Source organism: Miscanthus floridulus, chromosome 16 (genome assembly GCF_019320115.1).
Source record: "Miscanthus floridulus cultivar M001 chromosome 16, ASM1932011v1, whole genome shotgun sequence".
Lineage (NCBI taxonomy): Eukaryota > Viridiplantae > Streptophyta > Magnoliopsida > Poales > Poaceae > Miscanthus > Miscanthus floridulus.
Genome location: NC_089595.1, coordinates 45,165,836 through 45,186,946, shown reverse-complemented (window position 1 = coordinate 45,186,946; position 21,111 = coordinate 45,165,836). Strand labels below are relative to the sequence as shown.

Here is a 21,111-nt window from a genome sequence, read left to right as displayed (position 1 = left end):
GGCGTCCTCAAGAAGCCAGAGGCACAGCGCGACGAGGCCGCCGCCGCTGTGCGTGCACATGGCCAGAGCAGGGCATGGGCGACGGCAGTGGCCAAGTGCCCCTCTTGGAAGCAACCTGCAGCGCATTTGGTCAAGCTGTGGGACCCACATCCTGTACAAAAAAACTTCTACACGGTTCACTCTCCAACTTTGGTTAAGGGATCATGATCATTAGCCAGACTGATTAGGAGAACATGGAGCGTTAACATTGCAACGTCGATGACCTTCCAACACTAGGAAACTTCCCAATCTCCTCAGGAAAACTGAATCTGATTTAAACTTTGGAGCCTTAACTAATCTATCAAACATGCAAACTAAGCACCAACAAGCACTCCACCACAAAGTTCATAACTTGTACCAAGTTTTTCACACGGACATATTTCAGAGTTTCTTAATAAATTATTTATTTATTCGGCCTTTAACAAGCTATCAAGCAATTAACACCAATTAGGGTTTTTGACATTTTTAAGCATTTTCTCCATATTTTCCAACATGAATCCTAAACAACTTTTGTTCACAAACTCATTTAGAGATGTTTAAGCACAAAAGCAAAGTTGGTTGGCATCACATATGTTGACTCTATATTAACAAAAGGTGATTCAAACAAAGAAGGCCTTGTCATTTTGTGCTCTTTTGATTTCAATCATTATGCAAGCACCACATACGATCCAAATACACTTAGGTTCATGCAAAGCACTTAAGCAACACTATTCATGCACATTTTTTACTAACAAAAGATTTGTCTTTCCCTAAAAAGATTTAAGTTGGCTATAATTTAAAAGAACTTTTACTCCACATTTTTAGTATTACAAACAAGAGATCATTACAGAGCACATGAAACTTACTAATCAAGTTTCATTATCTTTAACCTATCGCTAATCAGGTATTTAACACCAAGGGTGTTACAAAAATTATTGGGAGGAATAAATGAGACAATGTCCAACGGTTTCCAATAATTCACTCATAAAATATAGAAGATAATTTTACATCAGGAATCCTATACTATTTTTAAATTATTCTAACCACTTTTATATATTCTTTTTCTCTTGTACATTTGCATTAAGAATATTTTTCTACTCTTTATTCTTTTTCATGACCTCCCACCTTTAGATTGGCACATAGATGCGCGTCTCCCTTCTTTTTTGTTTCGAGCGCAAAAAGATTTGGAGGTGAGATTGAGAACCGTTGGAGATGGATTTTTTCTATTTTTATTAAAAATCCTAGATTGAGAGACTTTATTAGAAATTATTGGAGATGCTCTTTATCGGAGTAAATATTCCAATAGTTTTCTTCTACTCAATGACATGTTGCCTCTGATACCGGGTGTACATCTTTAGTTCATCCTGGTATGGGAAGGCATCCCGACGGTAAACCTTACTGTTCCAGTTCCACGAAGAATAAATATAAATTAGAAGCAAATGGAATAAAAATAAATTAGAGGACTACCTGCAATGCTTTTGTCTAAGAAGGGATAAGGCAAAAGTTTCCAGGCACCGAGTATTTAAGTTTATATATGACATAAATGCTGAACTTTACACTTGAACCGCAAAACCAAAAACTATTTGAGCATCATGGCCAAGGGCAAAGAGGCTGATGAGCCATATTCCAGGGCAAAGAAGAGCATGATTCGTACTACTAGAATTCAGCAGCAACACCATCTGTGGTTTCTCCTTGCAAAATAAAAGAATAATAGTTAAACACGATGCCGATGGACATGTATGGTTTAGAGAAAGGGTCTATTACTTTAACATATTATTGTCAAAAGTAGAGAAAAAGTCTAATCTCATCGATAAGGCTCCCTTTGGATTGGAGGAGGTTTTCCTGTTTCCTCCATTTTTCTGATAAAAAATAACTCATTCCTGTGAATGTGCCCGCGTTCTAAAGAAGGCCTAAAAAAGAACAACCGTGGGTTACACATCTATTTTCTTCCGTCTCAAATATACAGATGCTGTTTTTATGTAAGCAAGTTGAACAATCAGTTCCAACACAATCTAATTACCAAATCAGAAGAACACTGCTGCAAGAAGAGATGGAGTGCAGCAGAGTGGCGTACATGTTCCTTAATCAGTGACGCGGCAGCCGTGCCAAAAAAAGGAAAAAAGTAAGCGTCTGAAACTCTATTCTCCCGACGTTCTGGTTGGGCCGAGGCCCAGCGCGTGGAGGGCTGGACGGTAACGAACGTGCCTAGAACCTGTTGGGAACTGCGAGCGGAAGCGCCGACGTTCGATCCGTCTCCTGAGACCTGACACCTGACTGCTCTCTGGGCTCTGGCGTTGTTCAGGGTGAGGATCCCGTTCACCGACCGGGCGAGCGCCGCCGCCACCCTACGCCAGGTGCCAGGAGTTCGTCGGCGACTCGTACCCATCAGGTATGCCCACCCTTTTCTCTTCCCTTGCTGCTGTCTGAAACCGAGCATTGAAACCCTAACTTGAGCTATTTATATTCGGATCTGATCTAATTACATGTGTATACTATTATGCCTACTAACTTCGATTTTCTTGCTAAATTATCAGGGTGTAGATGTGTACACCCATATCCTTTACTTCTCTATACATCAATTGGCTTCTGTGGGTTGAGCTATAGTCAGTTAAGCTTCAAATTACTACACTGTCTTGGTGGCTTTTAGGTAAGTATTAACACTATTTAACTTCCTGACTAAATAAAGCTACAAGATTTGACTGCATCTCCATTTTTTTTGTTACTGTTTTTTCATTTAAATCTTGTTACCTTTAGCAACATATCGTTTCTGTTGACCAATGTGCAGGACAGCAGGAGTCACGACAACAATTATGGATTCCATGATCTACAAACATGATGACATGTCCCAAGAAAGAACCCTGCCATTTGGAGATACAGTGAACATGGGAGGAAGCAATGTAGAAATTCTCTCAAGAATAGAGCTCGATATTGCATTTGCCTCCGAGAAATTATTAAATTTGGAGATGCTGGTTATGGAAATAGCTCGTCAGGCTACTGACTTTGAGCCTACTACGCTTGAAGATGAGTCTATTTCTTCGGAGACTGCAGAAAATGCTTTTGAATTGGACATCTTGTATGGCATTCTTGATGCAGAAGTCAAGGAGCTACATAACTTGATTAGTTCTCTTCAAGCTGATATTAAAAGTATAGAGCATCAGGATTATGAAGAAGAGTCTGGAGGCAAGGTAAAAGCTAGAATGGATGCAGCTAAATTGTCCTTGAAGCAGATGCAAGAGCTAATTGCTGATATTAGGAATGAGTCTGCAAAGTTTGAGAAAGCCATTGTGTTTTCCCACGATAAGGAAGGTAAATAATCACTTCTCCATAGATTATGTACTGATTACATTTGTCCTTCCCTAACTGCATGTGTACAGGGACCATTGAAGCTGTTGGATGTGATAATGGCCATCTGTCATATCAAACTGGTACGCAGACAGAAGATCAACACGGAAATGTTTTACATATGTTAGAAAAATCCATAGCAAGTGAGCTAGATCTTGAAAAGAAGCTATCTGATTCTTTATCTGTCATAGAAGACCTCAGGCTGAAGCTCCATCATCAGGAAGAGGAAATCTATTTCCTCGAGGAATCAACTGAAACAGTTTCAGGTAGAATGTTTGAAGCAGAAAATGCTTCAGATCTACTTTTTGGAACTTCAAAGGAACTTATAAATAGGCCTAATAACATGCAGTTTCATGTAAGTGCGCTAAAATGTACAAAAGATGATCTCAAGTCAAAACTAGAACAAAGCTTGACAAAGTTGTCTTTTCTGGAAAATAGCCCAGACAAGGTGGAAAAAGAGAGTGACAAAGTTGAAGCTGGATCACCATCATTACAGGATAAAATACAGGAGTTAGAAAAACAGTTGAACGAATCCAATTTCCAACTCCAATTGTCACTAGCTTCAGCAGAAACAAGGCAGGAGGAGCAAAATTCATTGCAATCTGAGCTGAGCACAATGGAAAATACAATTAAGAATATCAAAGTTGATGTTTCACGAGCAGAAAGCAGAGCACAAAATGCAGAAATAAGGTGTATGCAGCTAACTGTAGCTAATATAGAGCTTAATGGGGAACTAGATGCCCTTAAAAGCGAGAAGTCAGATAAGGCCAATCTTTTGGAGAAGAAACTTACAGAGTCAAATACCCAATTAGAGCATGCAAAGGCAGCAGTTGATGCCATTGTTGAACAGCAGGGTATGCTGAAATGTACAATGTCTGATATGGAACATATTATCGAAGATCTGAAGGGCAAAGTTTCAAAAGCTGAAACCAGAGCTGAGAGTGCTGAATCAAAGTGCACACGGTTAACAGACACAAATTTAGAACTTAGTGAAGAGCTAGCATTTCTAAGAGGTCGAGTAGAAAGTCTAGAGAACTCGTTACGTGAAGCCAACCATGCGAAGGTGTCCACTGCCAAGGACATTGGTGTGAGAACTAAAATTATTACTGATTTGGTCAGAAAATTGGCACTGGAAAGAGAACGACTTCATCTTCAGGTATATGCACACACGTATTTCCAGGAAAAAAATTACAGTTGTCAATTTTAATTCTTGTTTCTATATACACACCTATATATTGTGTTACTATTGTTTAGAATCCAAAATAAGTGTACATGATTCGAAATAATTCTTGTGCTGAAGCATTTAACTTCTGTGTGCTGGATGTTGTATGGATTTTATCTTGTGGATTCCTAATTCAGAGGCTGGTCTCTGGCGGATGTAGAAACAATAGGTTCAGTTGGAAGGCAAGATGTTTTTCAGAACTGCATTTGGTAGGCTATGCCATATTTGGACAGGTCTGTGAATATCTGTAGGAGTGTTTGATTCTCTTAGTAGCACTTAGCCAATGATATGGGTTCAAGATAAGATTATAGATTACACTAGTGTGACTTGGACATTGGTTGGTAAATGCTGTCCAAGCTGCTGCATGTAAACAACACATGATCTCGAAATTATCAATTTAGTATCACTTCATAAACATTTTGCTGGAGAATCATCAGATGTGGGCTAGTAATGTTATTGTATACCGTGTTTTGAGGGACACTACTTTTGAACACAAGTTTCTGAGTTTATGTTTTACATTAATTTACTTTAGTTAACACATAGAAAAAAATATATTCTGCCAGGTGTCATAAGCAACATTTATTCAAGTGGTTAAATTGAAAAGTTAACTTTCTAGCAATAGTGTTATGGTGGGCTGGACCTATCAGAGGAAGAAGCGCAGCAGTGGCTAGAAGGCGCGCGCGGCAAGCGGAGACGAGCTAGGCGCCATCACCGCGGCGCGCTGGACGTGGTCACCGCGGGACTTGGCGCCATCTTTTCAGCATCGATTTACTTGCGTTGTTAGATCATTTTGGTTTGTTAGATCACTTAAGCATTTTCAGGAGTTTGTTAGCAGCGTGTTGAATTTGCCTATAAGGCTAAACATTTGGTTAATGAAAAAGGCAGCCAGAGATTAGAGTTATCTCTCTTGCTCCCTGGCGCCCCCAGCTCTCGTGTCTCACGTTCCACTGCCCTAGCAACCGGCGATGAGCATGGCGCTGCCGACTTGCCGCCGGGCGTTCAAACCACGTCCACCCATCTCTCACTCCTACTCTCTGCGCAGTAGGATAGGTTCCAACAATCTGGTATCAGCCATGTCTGGTCTTGGATCGTCGTCCGCCTCCGTCGTGTCCACCACCGCCGCCGCCACCACCACTTCGCCTCTCGTCATTCCATCTGCCCCCGTGGTCACCAGCTCCGCTGTCGTTCCCAGCGCGCCACCGCACTTTTCGCAGCCACAGCTCACCGCGATCCCCACCGACGCCCTCAATGTGCTCACCGCCGCCATCTACGGGATGCAGCACCAGATGGGGGACCTCACCACGCGCATGGCCGCTCTTGTGGGATGTGGGTCGTGATGGGATAAGTCTCTGTGGTCTTTGTGGGGCTGCAACAGCATGGTGGTCTTGCTGCCTAGCATCCTTGACTGGAGGACAGCAGGGACTAGAGGACAGCAGCATCTTGACTGGACAGCATCTTAGGACAGCATCTTAGAGGCATCTTAGGACAGCATCTTAGAGGCATCTTAAGACAACATCTTAGAGGACAACATATTAGCATCTTAGACTAGCATCTTAGCATATGCTTGGCTGGCTAGCAGCCTATAAATATGTATCCCCAACCCCTCAGGTTGGCATGGCATTGAGAAATAAACCAGAAAATTGTCCCAACTCCTAGTGTCATCCTCTCTCGATTAGAGTAAGAATTCTGCTACTACCAAGAGTGAGAATTCATCGACTAACAACTGGTATCAGAGCCGTACTATCCTGTAGCCTGAGCATCTCCTGATCATCTCCTTTCCCAGCCACACAACAGCCCCAGCTGCGAGCAGCAGCAGCTCCGGCCACTCCTGCTCACTCCTCCCTCTCTGCGCAGACGAGAGCAGCCCTCTCCCCACGCAGCAGCCCTCCGGTAGCGCGTCATGTCTGCAGGGCAGTCTCAGCGCTCGGTCGCCTCGAGCACGCGGCGTCGGTAGGAGGCCGAACTTGCCGCGGCAGAGGAACGCGAGCGAGCTGCGGCAGAGACCGCTGCGGCAGCGGCAAGGGCGTCGAGGCTGGCAGCGGCGGAGCTGGCAACAGCCAGAGCGGAGGCGGAAGTAGCGGCGGCGGCAGATGCAGCGCGTGCGGCGGCAGCGGAGGTCGAGGCTCTGTGCGGCAACATCGGCAGCTCCATTTCCGCTGACGATACCGCCGACGCGGACCTCGAGCTGCTAGAGAGGGAGGCAGCGCGAGCGCAGGCGGCGCAGTGGGCAGCCGCGCACGCCCACGAGCGTGGCGGCAGCCCAGACAGGCGCGGACGCGCTGACGGCGCTCCTGGAGGAGGCGCGCACGGCGGTGGCGCTTTTTGGGGCAGCCGTGCACGCCCACGAGCGTGGCGGCAGCTCAGGCAGGCGCGGACGCGCTGGCGGCGCTCCTGGAGGAGGCGCGCACGGTGATGGCACTCCTGGAGGAGCCGCGCACGCCCACGAGCGCGGCGGCAGCCCAAACAGGCGCGAACGCGCCGGCGGCGCTCCTAGAGGAGGCGTGCACGGCAACGGTGGCGGACGGGTCGATGGAGAGCGCGGCCTTCACAGGCAGCGTGGCTCGCTCTTCCCGGATCGGTACCGTGGTTACCACGGGCTCCAGACTGTTGTCCGGGACGTCGGTCCCGGCGGTGGGTGGCCTACCCTCACCAAAACCAACTACGTCGAGTGGCGGTGATGAGGGTAAAGCTCTAGGTGCGGCACATGTGGGAGGCAGTCCGATACGACGACGTCGACTACGACCTAGATCGACGGGCGCTGGATGCCCTCATCGCTGCAGTCCTGCCCGAGATGCAGTTCTCGCTTACCAACAAGCGGACTGCCAAGGAGGCTTGGGAGGCCATCGCTGCGGCACGCATCGGCAGCGACCGCGCCCGCAAGTCCACACTGCAGGCACTTCGCAAGGAGTGGGAGAACCTGGCCTTCAAGCCAGGTGAGGACGTTGATGACTTTGCTCTCTGTCTCAACACTCTGTTGTAGAAGATGGTGCAGTTCGGCGATGACACCTACGGCGAGGAGAGCTGTCGAAAAGCTCTTCTGCTGCGTCCCCGAGAAGTACAAGCAGATGGTTCGCTCGATCGAGTTTCTGCTGGATCTCTCCACGATGTCAATCGAGGAGGCGATAGGTCGCCTCAAGGTCGTCGACAGCGATGAGCCACCGTCCCCCTCGGAGCCCATCACCACTGGCGGGAAGCTCCTTCTCACTCGGGAGCAGTGGCTTGCCAGCCAAGGTGACCGGAAGAAGGGGGAGCCATCTTCCGCGACAGGCGGCCGCAAGCGTGGCAAGCCACGCAAGGCATGCAGAGACGCCCAGGCCGGGGCGCGAGGACGTGCCGAGGGTGATGCCCGCGGAGGCGCCCAGGGCGGCGCCGCCGGCAGGCACAAGCCGGCACGAGCGACGCCTGCCGCAACTGCGGCCAGCTTGGCCATTGGGCCAAGGATTGCCGACAGCCACGACGTGGCCAGGCCCACGTCGCACAGGCGGAGGAGGAGCCGGCTCTATTCATGGCACATGCAAGCATCGAGCTACCTCCAGCGGCACCGGCCGCAACGGCTCTCCTCCACCTTGACGAGCCAAAAGCACACACCCTCCTCGGCGACAGCTCCGGCAACGACAAGACTGACGGGTGGTGCCTCGACACCGGCGCCACCCATCACATGACTGGTCGACGGGAGTTCTTCACCGAGCTTGACTCTAGCGTCCGAGGCTCCGTCAAGTTTGGGGATGCCTGCGGCGTGGAGATCAAGGGCGTCGGCTCCGTCATCTTCACTGCCGTGTCTGGTGAGCACAGGCTGCTCACCGGAGTCTACTACATCCCCGCGTTGAGGAACTCCATCATCAGCTTGGGATAGCTGGATGAGAACGGTTCGCGCGTGGTAGTTGAGGACGGAGTCATGAGAATTTGGGATCGTCGTCGTCGCCTTCTTGCCAAGGTATCCAGAAGCGCAAATCGACTCTACGTCCTTAACGTGCAGGTGGCACAACCCCTCAGTCTCGCTGCTCGTCGGGACGACGAGGCGTGGCAGTGGCACGAGCGTTTCGGACACCTTCACTTTGAGGCCCTGAAGCGGCTCAGTGCCACGGAGATGGTGCGAGGCCTGCCGTGCCTCGACCATGTGGAGCAACTCTGCGATGTCTGCGTGTTGACGAAGCAGAGGCGACTCCCCTTTCCCCAGCGGGCGAGCTTTCGAGCCAAGGAGAGGCTCGAGCTTGTGCACGGGGACTTGTGTGGCCCGGTGACACCGGCCACACTGGGAGGACGACGCTACTTCCTGCTGCTCGTCGACAACCTCTCCTGCTACATGTGGGTGATGGTCCTCGGCAGCAAGGGAGAGGCTGCGAATGCCATCAGGCGCGCGCAGGCTGCTGTGGAGGCGGAGTGCGGCCGCAAGTTGCGCGTGTTGCGCACCGACAACGGCGGCTGAATTCGCGTCGTACTGCGCTGACGAGGGCATTTAGCGACACTACTACGCGCCGTACAGCCCGCAGCAGAACGGCGTCGTCGAGCGGCGCAACCAGACGGTTGTGGGGATGGCTCGGGCCCTCCTCAAGGAGAGGGGGATGCCGGCTGTCTTCTGGGGAGAGGCGGTGGTGACGGCCGTCTACATCCTCAACCGCTCGCCTACCAAGGCGCTCGACGGCAGGACGCCGTACGAGGCTTGGCATGGGCGCAAGCCGGCGGTCTTCCACTTACGGGTCTTCGGTTGCCTCGCGTTCGCCAAGGAGCTTGGCCACATCAGTAAGCTCGACGACAGGAGCACTCCGACAGTGTTCATCGGCTATGCGGAGGGCTCGAAGGTCTACCGCATCCTCGACCCGAAGACACAGCGTGTGCGCACGGCGCGCGACGTTGTGTTCGACGAAGGGCGAGGATGGGCGTGGGACAAGGCGGTGGACGACGGCTCGGCTCCGACGTACGACGACTTCACTGTCGAGTACGTCCACTTCGAGGGAGCTGGGGGAGTAGGCAGCTCTTCTTCGGCGAGCGCGTCTACCCCAGTCCCCGAGCCTCCACCGACCCCGGCGCCTGCTACTCCGACAGCACCACGCTCTCCAGCCAGGACCTCGGCTGCGATGAGTTCTTCGCCGGCTCCACCACAGCCGGCAACGCCACGCACTCTAGCACCGACAGGCACCACTCTGGGCACGTCTACTCCACCACCAGCTCGTGTCGAGCACTGCCCGGTTGAGCTCACTACTCCGCTCTCTCACGACGAGGAGCGCGTCGACGCGTACCACGACGGCGAGCCGTTGCGGTACCGTACGATGGAGAACCTTCTCAGCGACCAGCCGGTGCCGGGACCGGTGCCTCACAACCTGGAGGCGCAGTTGCACCTTGCGTGTGACGACGGCGTGCCTTGGTCGTTTGTAGAGGCCGAGAGACACGCGGCATGGCGCACCGCGATGCAGTTGGAGATGGATGCGGTTGAGAAGAACCGCACCTGGGAGTTTGCTGACCTTTCTCGTGGTCACCGCGCGATCACCCTTAAGTGGGTGTACAAGCTGAAGAGGGATGAAGCCGGTGCCATCGTCAAGCACAAGGCTCGCTTGGTGGCACGAGGTTTCGTGCAGTAGGAGGATGTCGACTTCGACGACGCCTTTGCTCCCGTGGCACAGATGGAGTCTGTGCGACTCCTTGCGCTAGCTGCCCAGGAGGGCTGGCGTGTTCATCACATGGACGTCAAGTCGGCGTTCCTTAACGGCGACTTGAAGGAGGAGGTCTACGTGCACCAGCTGCCGGGATTTGCGATCCCCGGCAAGGAGGGCAAGGTGCTCCGCCTGCGCAAGGCCCTCTATGGCTTGCGGCAGGCACCGAGGGCGTGGAATGCCAAGCTGGATTCCACGCTAAAGGGAATGGGCTTCGAGCAAAGCCCGCACGAGGCGGCCATCTACCGACGGGGCAGTGGAGGAAATGCTCTGCTGGTGGGTGTCTACGTCGACGACTTGGTGATCACCGGCACCAAGGATGCGGAGGTGGCGGCATTCAAGAAAGAGATGAAGGCCACCTTCCAGATGAGTGACCTAGGGCCTCTCTCCTTCTACCTGGGAATCGAGGTGCACCAGGATGACTCCGGGATCACGCTTCGAATGACCGCCTACGCCAAGCGCGTCGTTGAGCTAGCTGGGCTCACCGACTGCAACCCAGCTCTCACTCCGATGGAGGAGAGGCTGAAGCTGAGCCACGACAGCACGACGGAGGAGGTGGACGCTACGCACTACCGGCGTCTTGTGGGGAGCCTTCGCTACCTCGCCCACACACGGCCGAACTTGGCATTCTCCGTCGGCTACGTTAGTCGGTTCATGCAGCGACCGACAACGGAGCACCAGCAGGCTGTGAAGAGAATCATCCGCTACATTGCGGGGACTCTCGACCACGGCCTCTACTACCCTAGGTGCCTTGGGGCAGCACACTTCGTCGGGTACAGCGACAGCGACCTCGCTGGTGACATCGACATCAGCAAGAGCACGAGCGGGATCCTCTTCTTCCTCGGTAAGTGCCTCGTTAGCTGGCAGTCGGTCAAGCAGCAGTGGTGGCCCTGTCCAGCTGCGAGGCCGAGTACATAGCGGCCTCCACCGCTTCGACTCAGGCGCTCTGGCTCGCTCGACTGCTTGGTGATCTCCTCGGCAGAGACACTAGAGCGGTGGAGCTCAGGGTGGACAGCAAGTCCGCTTTGGCCCTGGCAAAGAACCCCGTCTTCCATGAATGTAGCAAGCACATCCGGGTGAGGTACCACTTCATCTGAGGCTGTGTGGAGGAAGGGAGCATCAAGGCGAGCTACATCAACACTAAGGACAAGCTTGCGGATCTGCTCACCAAGCCCCTTGGGAGGATCAAGTGCCTTGAGCTCTGCTCCAGGACCAGAATGGTTCAACTTTCCCACAAGACGACGCAGAAGACTTAGGGGGAGAATGATGGGATAAGTTTCTGTGGTATTTGTGGGGCTGCAGCAGTCTTTGTGGGGCTGCAACAGCATGGTGGTCTTGCTGCCCAGCATCCTTGACTGGAGGACAGCAGGGACTGGAGGACAGCAACATCTTAACTGGACAACTTCTTAGGACAGCATCTTAGAGGCATCTTAGGACAGCATCTTAGAGGACAGCATATTAGCATCTTAGACTAGTACCTTAGCATATGCTTGGCTGGCTTGCACCCTATAAATATGTATCCCCAACCCCTCAAGTTGGCATGGCATTGAGAAATAAACCAGAAAATTGTCCCAACTCCTAGTGTCATCCTCTCTCGATGAGAGTAAGAATTCTGCTACTACCAAGAGTGAGAATTCAGCGACTAACAGGTCCCACGGCCTCCGCACCGGCCGTCTTGCCGTACGGTCTCCCGGGCTACGGTGGTATTCCCCAGCTACCGGCGTCGGGCCCGGTCCTCTCGGAGTTGTCCTCCGCGCCGCCGTTGGCACCCTCTCTTCCCGCCGCCGCTCCGTCCCTCCCAGCCTCCGTGGCCGTGTCCGCCCAGTCGGCGCCGCCATCGCTGGGCGTTCCCATCACACACATCAACTTCCCCCACTCGCCATCCCCTGTTCCTTCCTTCTCCTCCATCATGTAGGCGCCACTGCTGTCAGCCCCCATGCACATGCCACACCCGCTTCCACACGTCCCTCCGGAGCCGGAGCCCGCGGCGGTACCACGATATCACAAGCTGTCCTTCCCTATCTATGATGTCAAGGACGACCTGCTGGGCTGGTTCAACAGATGCGACCGGTTCTTCCGCGCCCAGCGCACTCCCGACGGCGACAAGGTGTGGCTTGCCTCGTTCCATCTCACTGGTACCGCCCAACAATGGTACTATGTCTTGGAGCGCGACGCTGGCGAGCCTGCCTGGGAAGAGTTCAAGCGCTTATGCCATCAGCGTTTCGGGCCGCCCCTCCTCACCAACCACTTAGCCGAGCTGGCTCGTCTGCCACTCCCGGCCAACGTCGCCGCCTATCAGGAGGCTTTCCAGGCCTGCATGGCGCACGCCGTCCAACTCACGCCGCACCAGCAGGCTCAGCTCTTCACTGGGGGTGTCCCGGAGCACATCCACATCGATGTGGAGTTGCATGACCCTCAAGACCTGCAGCGCGCCATGAGCCTGGCACGTGCCTAGGAGCGCCGCAACGTTGCTCCGGCTTTGGCGCTGCCGGCTCCTCCCCCACGGCCTCATCGTCGTGCCTCGGCTGCCATTACCGCTCCACCACCGGCCGCGGGGGCCACTAAAGCACAATTGGCGTCACCCTCGGCTCCCCCTCGACCGTTCAAGCGTCTGACTCCTGCCGAGATGGCCGATCGCCGCAAGCTCGGCCTGTGCTACAACTGCGACGAACCGTACGTCTGCGGCCACAAATGCCCCCACCTCTTTTACCTCGAGGTCTCGGATTACATCGTTGAAGTGTTCGAGGAAGACGCACCCGCCGACGCCGCGACGGCTCCCACTGCCGAGCCCGCGGCCTTTGACCCTGAGACACCGATGATCTCACTCTTGGCGATCACGGGGATTCGCACCGAGGACACGATGCAGCTGCGCATACAGGTGGGCGCGCAGGAGTTCACGGCCCTCCTCTATTCGGGCTCGACGCACAATTTCATCAGCTCCACGGCGGCGCACCGGGCTGGGCTCCAGTTCCATGACAGCCGCAACGCCCATGTCGTGGTGGCTAATGGCGACCGCGTGGTGTGCCGTGGCCTTGCCTGCGACGTCGCCATCCACATCGGCGAGAAGTAGGGATGAAAACGGTATGGATATTTTCCGACCGTATTCGAAACCGAATCCGTTTAGAGGGGTTGAGATCTGTCCGTATCCGAGTTCGGATATCCAACATCCGATACCGTATCCGTATCCGAATACTCAAATCGCATATTTATGATGTCGATATCCAATCGTATCCTATCCGACATAGTTGACACTATCCGTATTCGAATCCGAATCCGGACAGAAATATGAAAACAAATGTAATATCGGTGATATCCGTCCGTATCCGATCCGTTTTCATCCCTAGCGAGGAGCACTTTACGCTGGACTGCTACTCGATCCGCACACTGGGGCCAATCCTTTGGGACTTTGATGATCTCTGTATGGCATTTTGGCACCATGGCTACCGCGTGCTCTGGAAGGGCATCAGTTCTACCCGCACGGACATCCCGTCGACAGGGCGCCTGCAAGCCACCCGCGGTACTGAGCCGGTGCTACTGGAGTGGCTCCTCGACTCCTACGATGATGTGTTCACTGCTCCGACAGGCCTGCCTCCGGCGCGGCCTTGTGATCACCGCATTCACCTCAAACCGGCTGCAGAGCCTGTTGCCGTTCGCCCCTACAGATACCCCCAGCTCCAAAAGGACGAGTTGGAGGCGCAGTGTGAAGCTATGCTCCAGCAGGGCATTATCCGACCCAGCACGTCGCCATTCTCGGCTCCGGTGCTGCTAGTCAAGAAACAAGACGCCTCATGGCGGTTCTGCGTCGACTACAGGGCTCTCAACTCGGCCACGGTCAAGGACAAGTTTCCTATTCCCGTCGTCGAGGAACTCTTGGATGAGCTCCACGGCGCAAGATTCTTCATGAAGCTCAATCTCCGGTTGGGGTACCACCAGGTCCACGTCCATCCTGAAGACGTGGCCAAGACGGCGTTCCGCACTCACCATGGCCATTTCGAGTTTTTGGTCATGCCCTTCAGGCTGTCCAATGTGCCATCAACATTCCAGGCGCTGATGAACTTCGTCCTCAAGCCGTTCCTCCGCCGGTGCGTCCTCGTCTTCTTCGACGATATCCTCATTTACAGCTCTTCCTGGACCGAGCACCTTCAGCACCTGCGCGTCGTCCTCAACGTCCTGCGCGAGCACCAGCTGCACATCAAGCGCTCCAAGTGCGCCTTCGCCACCACCTCGGTCCATTACTTGGGCCACGTGATCTCGGCAGCAGGCGTCGCCATGGATGAGGACAAGGTGGAGGCCGTGCAGTCCTGGCCGCAACCGCGTTCCGCCTGTGGCCTGCGTGGGTTCCTCGGCTTGGTAGGGTATTACCGGCGCTTCATTCAAGATTTTGGCACCATTGCAGCGCCGTTGACACACCTCCTCAGGAACGAGGGATTCCAGTGGACTGAGGCCACCACCACAGCGTTCGCCGCCCTCAAGAGCGCCCTATCCACGGCTCCAGTCCTGCACCTGCCCGACTTCAGCAACGAGTTCGTGGTGGACTGTGACGCCTCGGGCTCTGGCTTTGGCGCCATCCTTCATCAAGGCGCTGGTCCACTTGCCTTCTTCAGCAAGCCGTTCGCCGCCCGTCATCTCAAGGTCACCGCGTACGAGCGCGAGCTCATCGGGCTCGTCCAAGCCGTCTACCGTTGGCGCCACTACCTCTAGGGTCGTGCTTTTGTCGTGCGCACCGATCATTACGCGCTGAAGTTCATGTTGGATCAGCGGCTATCCACGAACCCGTAGCACCAATGGATTAGCAAATTATTTGGTTTTGATTTCAGGGTGGAGTATTGGCCTGGTCGGCTCAACACGGTTGCGGACGCTCTGTCGCGCCGTGACGGTGACGACCCGCTCTTATCCTCGCTCTCAGTGCCCACCTTCAAGCTCTTCGATGACCTCTGCCATGAGCTGGCTGCCTTCGACAAACTGCGGGAGCGCCGTGGCCGCGGGTGACCACGGTGACTCGTGGCGCGTCAAAGACGGCCTCATCCTCCACGACGGACGGGTGTTCGTTCTGAGCACCTCGGCGGTCCTCCCCGACGTCCTCCAGCTCACCCACATGGTGGGCCACGAAGGAGTCCAGAAGACGCTCCAACGTCTCCGCACTGACTTCTTCCTCGAGCACGACCGGCGCACCGTCCGCGACTACATCCGCTCGTGCACCACTTGCCAGCGGAACAAGACCGAGCCGCTGCACCCCGCCAACCTCCTTCAGCCGCTGTCGGTGCCCTCCCGTGTCTGGTCCGCTATCTCCATGGACTTTGTCTCGGCGCTCCCCAAGGTACATGGAAAGAGCGTCATCCTCACGGTGGTTGATAGGTTCTCAAAGTACACCCACTTCATCCCGCTGGGCCACCCGTACACGGCGTCCTCCGTCGCCCGTGCCTTCTTCCACGACATCGTCCGCTTGCACGGCTTCCCCGACTCGATCATCAGCGACCGCGACCCCGTGTTCACCGGGCATGTTTGGCGCGACCTCTTCCGGTGGGCCGGCGTCCAGCTGCGGATGAGCACGGCCTTCCATCCGCAAACCGACGGCCAGTCCGAGGCGGTGAACAAGACGATCGCCATGTACCTCCGGTGCATCACCGGTGACCGCCACATGACTGGCTCGACTGGCTCCCATGGGCGGAGTATTGTTACAACAGCTCATTTCACTTGGCTCTCCGCACTACGCCGTTCACGGTGGTCTACGGTCGAGCGCCGCCGGCCCTGCTACCCTATGAGCCAGGTAGCACTCACACCGACACCGTCGACGCCATGCTGGCCAACCGCGACGAGTTCCTCACTGAGGTACGCGCCCGTTTGCTCCAGGTGCAGGAGTACGCTCGCCGACACCGTCGGGGACTGGGTATGGCTGCGTCTGCTGCATTGGCCTACTCAGTCTCTGGTTCCCGGCGCCCGTGGCAAGCTCGGCCCCAAGTATGCCGGGCCGTACCAAGTGCTGGAACACGTGGGCACGGTGGCCTACCGTCTGCAGCTGCCCGAAGGTGATCGTATCCACGATGTGTTTTATGTGGGTGTGCTGAAACCATTCCGTGGCACTCCTCCGACATCTGTTCCGGCACTTCCTCCGCTCCAACATGGGCGACCTCTTCAGCAACTGGAGCGTGTGCTGCGTTCCAGCCTGCGTTGCGGCGCTTGGCACATCCTAGTCCAGTGGGCGAACATGCCGGCGTCTAAGGCCACTTGGGAGCCGGTCGATGCTTTCCGCGCCGCGCATCCCTCCTTCCAGCTCGTCCTCGAGGACGAGCTGTTTCCCGAGGGGGGGGGGGGGGGGGGGGGAGATGTTATGGTGGGCCATACCTATCAGAGGAAGAAGCGCAGCAGTGGCTAGAAGGCGCGCGCGGCGAGCGGAGACGAGCTGGGCGCGATCACCGCGGGACTTGGCGCCATCTTTTCAGGATCGGTTTAGTTGGGTTGTTAGATCATTTTGGTTTGTTAGATCACTTGAGCATTTTCAGGAGTTTGTTAGCAGTGTGTTGAATTTGCCTATAAGGCTAAACATTTGGTTAATGAAAAAGGCAGCCAGAGATTAGAGTTATCTCTCTTGCTCCCTGGTGCCCCCCAGCTCTCGTGTCTCACGTTCCACTGCCCTAGCAACCGGCGCCGAGCACGGCGCCGCCGACTCGCCGCCGGGCGTTCAAACCCCGTCCACCCATCTCTCACTCATACTCTCTGCGCAGTAGGATAGGTTCCAACAAATAGTGTGCCAGTTCTCCATATTCTATTGAATGTGTTCTATTGTATAATTTGTTATGAACTTATGATACATTAAGCACCGTATGCCAATACTGTTTTTCGGACATAGCTATTTGAAATAGGTTTTGTGATCAAGATTGAATCCATGAGTATGTATTTTGAAACTATTTTGTGTGATTATTCGAATCTTATATTATTGTTGGGGTAATATACTGTTTTGGCTCTTCCTGATGGTTGCAGGTTGCTACGTTAACAAAGAAGAACAAGATGTTGGTTAAAAAATGTAAAGAGGATATTAATGGTAGCATACAAATGAGCAAAAAGGCTACTTCCAATCGCACTGAATTTCAGTCAACTAAAAAAGCTGAGGAAATATGTCCAGATTCTTTGCCATCACAAACTGTGGTAACATCTTGTCATATGACTCAGTACCTCCTTCCAAGTAGAATACAAGAGATCATAAAGTGTTGTAACCGTAGTCGTTGGATTGTCAAATTATTTCCATATACCATTGATTGATTTGGTTTGGCCTGGGCTTTGCTTGAGTTTGAGTATAGCTCAAGCAGAGTTGGGCTTTGGCTAACTAGATTATGCTCCCTTAGTACTTTGTCTAGACAAAACTACACAGTTACTTGCAAAATGCTGGTATTTAAATTTATTTCTACCCTTGCTGAAGTATTGGTTTAAATATATACTTACTGCATGTATGAAAATTTGGCTTATGCTGCTGCTTATGCTGATTTGTTGTGAGAGGAAAACACTCGTTCGCTGAAAAGTACTGCTGAAGTAGCGTTGCATAACAGGGCGCAAAAGTTCTTTAACAGTTACTTTGTCACCAACTAACACATAGGTTTGCTGAACTTTTTCAGTCATTTTTTTTTTCAAACGCACGAATCACTGTAGTTCAACAACCTTTTCTTTTTCTTTTTGAGACCTCAGCCACTGCAGTCAGAGTGGTTAATTGTTTTAATTTGTCTACATACACTTGCATGCTTGTTGCCCCATCCATCAGATTTTCTAATGTAAAAACATTAAACATATTCAGGAAAGAGATACTTGTGACTGAGTTTATATGTAGATAACACACGTGCATCTTGGATCCCTGTTGCTAAGAAACTCTTTGCACATTTGAATTCGTTGCATGTGCTTCTGCACTTAGCCGGATTTCGGAATTATATAAACTCTTCGCACATTTGAACACAACTTTTTTACATGTGTATGTAGGTGCAGAAACCATCAGATCCTATTGATAATGATGAAGTTAAGACTCAGAGTCCATCACAGGATGTTTCCACTTCGGAGGATGATTCCACATTGGATGACATTCATGAAACAGTGCGCACCTTAGAGCCATCACTACTAAACCGGAAATATACTTTTGTGGTATATCTAGTGTTGTTGGCTGCTGTCGTAGTATTCTTGTTACATGAAGATGGCAGCCCTGCATGATAGTCTAATTTTGCTGATGCGGTCAACACTATCACCTAAACATTTAGGTCGTCCGTGTACTAGTATTTAGTATTTACATACCATCTTTGCTCCCACTTTGTCTATCAGTTGAGCAATTTTGTGTATTGTATTGTAGATTTGTGCTAGAAGGGCAGGCCTGGTGCAGTGGTGAGAGCTGTCTCACTGAGTCACCATGTCGTGGATTCGAAGCAGCCTCTCCGTAGATTTTGCGGCGGAAAGACTTGTCTCGGTTTATTCCTTCCCCAGACCCTACTCATGTGGGAGCCTCCAACGCTACTCTCTTTTTTTTTATTGTAGATTTGTGCTAGACTGCTCGTGCCTTCAACTTCGACCTGAGTTTCTGTGATGATGCTAATCACAGTGTCATTTTTACTGTTTCTTTGTGGAGGAAATACTGTCAGATCACGAGAAATATGTTGTAACTGTTTACTCGTCAGAGTGAAAGAATATGCATCAGTCACTCTCCTTGTGGACTATTTACTGTTAGTACTAATGGAATTTACTGGAACAGTGTTGTTGATTATTTTCAATGCCCCAAATTTATGCTATCAAAATTCAAACACGCCCTATATTCCATTGTGGAAGGCATTTTCGTTGTCCCAATTGAATCACACCCATGATGGTCTGGCCCTGAAACTCAGTTCTAAGCCCTGGTGCGGTGGAAATACATGTCTACAAACGCTTGATAGCCCTAAAATAGTAAATACTATAAAAAAAATTGTGGTTACGCAAAGCTCGTTGATAAAACTCCACTATTGTTATTGTCTTGAAAAATTTAATGTGTTTTTGTGAGATTTACCTTAGGGGCCGTTTGCATCCCTGTATTTTAGAGAAATTAAAATCTACATAATGAATTAGCCTATTTGGCTTGGAATTTGATATTTGATAACTTTCCCAAGCTCACAAATAAGCCTATCTCAAATTCATAGGGTGAGAGATGAAAATGAATTCTATAGATCACTATGCTATTGTCGGTGTTTTGGTCCGGCGGGTCCTCAACCAACCAGTGAAAGTGTACTGCGTGCCCCTAATCCCGGATGGTGATGCAAAGAGACACAAGATTTATACTGGTTCAGGCAATAGGTGCCCTACGTCCAGTCTGAGAGAGCGATCTTGTATTCTTTGCACCGAGGTACTTGTAGTAGGGGCTTACAAGCTGAGCGAGAGAGGGAGCTAGTCCCAGGTCTCTGCGTAGAGTGGCGTGGGTTGCTTGAGATGTTGATCTCTTGCAGTGAGGAAGCGTGCGTGTTACAGAGCGTTGTGCGTTGCTTGCGCGTGTGAGTCTCCTGCCTAGAAGCGGCCCTGGTCACTCCCTTTTATAGTCGAAGGGAGGCACGGGGCGGTACATGGATTTGCTACGTGGCGTTTTGTGAGCAGAGGCGGTATGTCCAAGCCCTGTAGCTTGTCACTGTGGTGGCATGGTCGGTGGAGCAGCCTTGTCCTCGGTGCACTGGAGCGACGCGCCGGTCACGCCTGATCCTGTGCGACGTGGGAGCTCCTGGGGTGGCATGTGCGCCTTCTTCTGTTGGAGGCGTGCTGGTCACCGTATGTTCGACCAGCGCGGAGTGCCGAGGTCGGGTTGATGCGATGGCGCGGGTATACTGATTCCGAGGCTACAGGAGCTAGGTCCTGTGCACGACGTGGTAGCTCCTGCAGCCCGACGTAGGACATGGCGCGTACGGCGGACGACGTGCCGGTCCCAGAGCGCTGACAACGTAGAGAGCCGAGGCCCAGTCAGTGCAGAGGCTGAACCATTGTGGGGGGCTCGGTGGGCGCGAGTCTCGAGGCTACAGGAGCCCAGAAGCGGATAGCCGAGGCTCGGAGGGAGCAGTTGGTCTCGTACATTGATTCCGAGGCTACAGGGACCCGGACTTGGCTCTCACGCCGCGTTGTCCTTGGAGCAGGGGTTAGGCAGCATAGTGCTGCACGGGTGTCAGTCGTCGGCACAGTGCCGAGCACAGTGGCCGGTAACCCCTGCCCCGTCCTGTCCCGGACAGCATGGCGTCGATGTGACTCCCATCTCGTCGGCCACTCCGCTGTATCGAGCCGTCGTTCGGCTGACGTCGCGGGAGTGGTTGGACGCGTTGGTTGGATATGACGTCCTGTTAGAGAACTCGGTCAAGGCGGAGGTGACGGGGTTGATGCCGAGCCGACCTCGAGCGAGTCGGAGAATCGGTACCTCGTCCGAGACCTCATGGCGCGGGGCCTCGGGCGAGGCGGAGAATCGGTACCTTGTCCGAGGCCTTATGGCGTGGGGCCTCGGGCGAGGCGAAGAATCGGTACCTCGTCCGAGGTCTTACGGGCGGGGCCTCGGGCGAGTCGGAGAATCGGTACCTCATCCGAGGCCTTACGCGCGGGGCCTCGGGCGAGTCGGAGAATCGGTACCTCGTCCGAGGCCTTACGGGCGGGGCCTCGGGCGAGTCGGAGAATCGGTACCTTGTCCGAGGCCTCGTGGTTTCGTTCTGGGCCGAGCCCGCTTCGGGTGAGCCCGGATATTGTTCGAGGTGGGCCGGGCGGTCCAGCCGAGCCTCAGATAAGGTGGGGGTTTGCCAGTGGTTGTCTCTTGACTTCGATTTTTACAAGGTCTAAGCGATTTTTTCGGCTCTTGCTTAGGGGACCCCTTTTATGGTACCCGACAGTAGCCCCCGAGCCTCGGGGAGAGTGTGAGCGCTC

General features: G+C 53.0%; 1 protein-coding gene across 7 annotated transcripts; it reads left to right on the top strand.

Annotated features, from left to right (window-relative positions):
- The first annotated feature begins 2,228 nt into the window (after window positions 1-2,228).
- Window positions 2,229-18,924, top strand: LOC136511986 (WPP domain-interacting tail-anchored protein 1-like). 7 transcript variants are annotated; one of them, XR_010772941.1, is made up of 7 exons: window positions 2,229-2,407; window positions 2,553-2,665; window positions 2,804-3,324; window positions 3,393-4,516; window positions 17,209-17,373; window positions 18,193-18,467; window positions 18,554-18,924. XR_010772941.1 is itself a non-coding variant. In XM_066505994.1 (7 exons), the coding sequence occupies exons 3-7, from the start codon at window positions 2,829-2,831 to the stop codon at window positions 18,587-18,589; spliced, it is 1,932 nt and encodes a 643-aa protein (XP_066362091.1). In that variant the 5' UTR covers window positions 2,229-2,407; window positions 2,553-2,665; window positions 2,804-2,828; the 3' UTR covers window positions 18,590-18,924. The 7 variants fall into 7 exon arrangements, 6 of the variants coding, with proteins under 6 accessions (XP_066362091.1, XP_066362088.1, XP_066362089.1 ...); XM_066505994.1 differs by having other exon boundaries at window positions 18,193-18,303; XM_066505991.1 differs by having other exon boundaries at window positions 18,193-18,464.
- The last annotated feature ends 2,187 nt before the right edge of the window (window positions 18,925-21,111 follow it).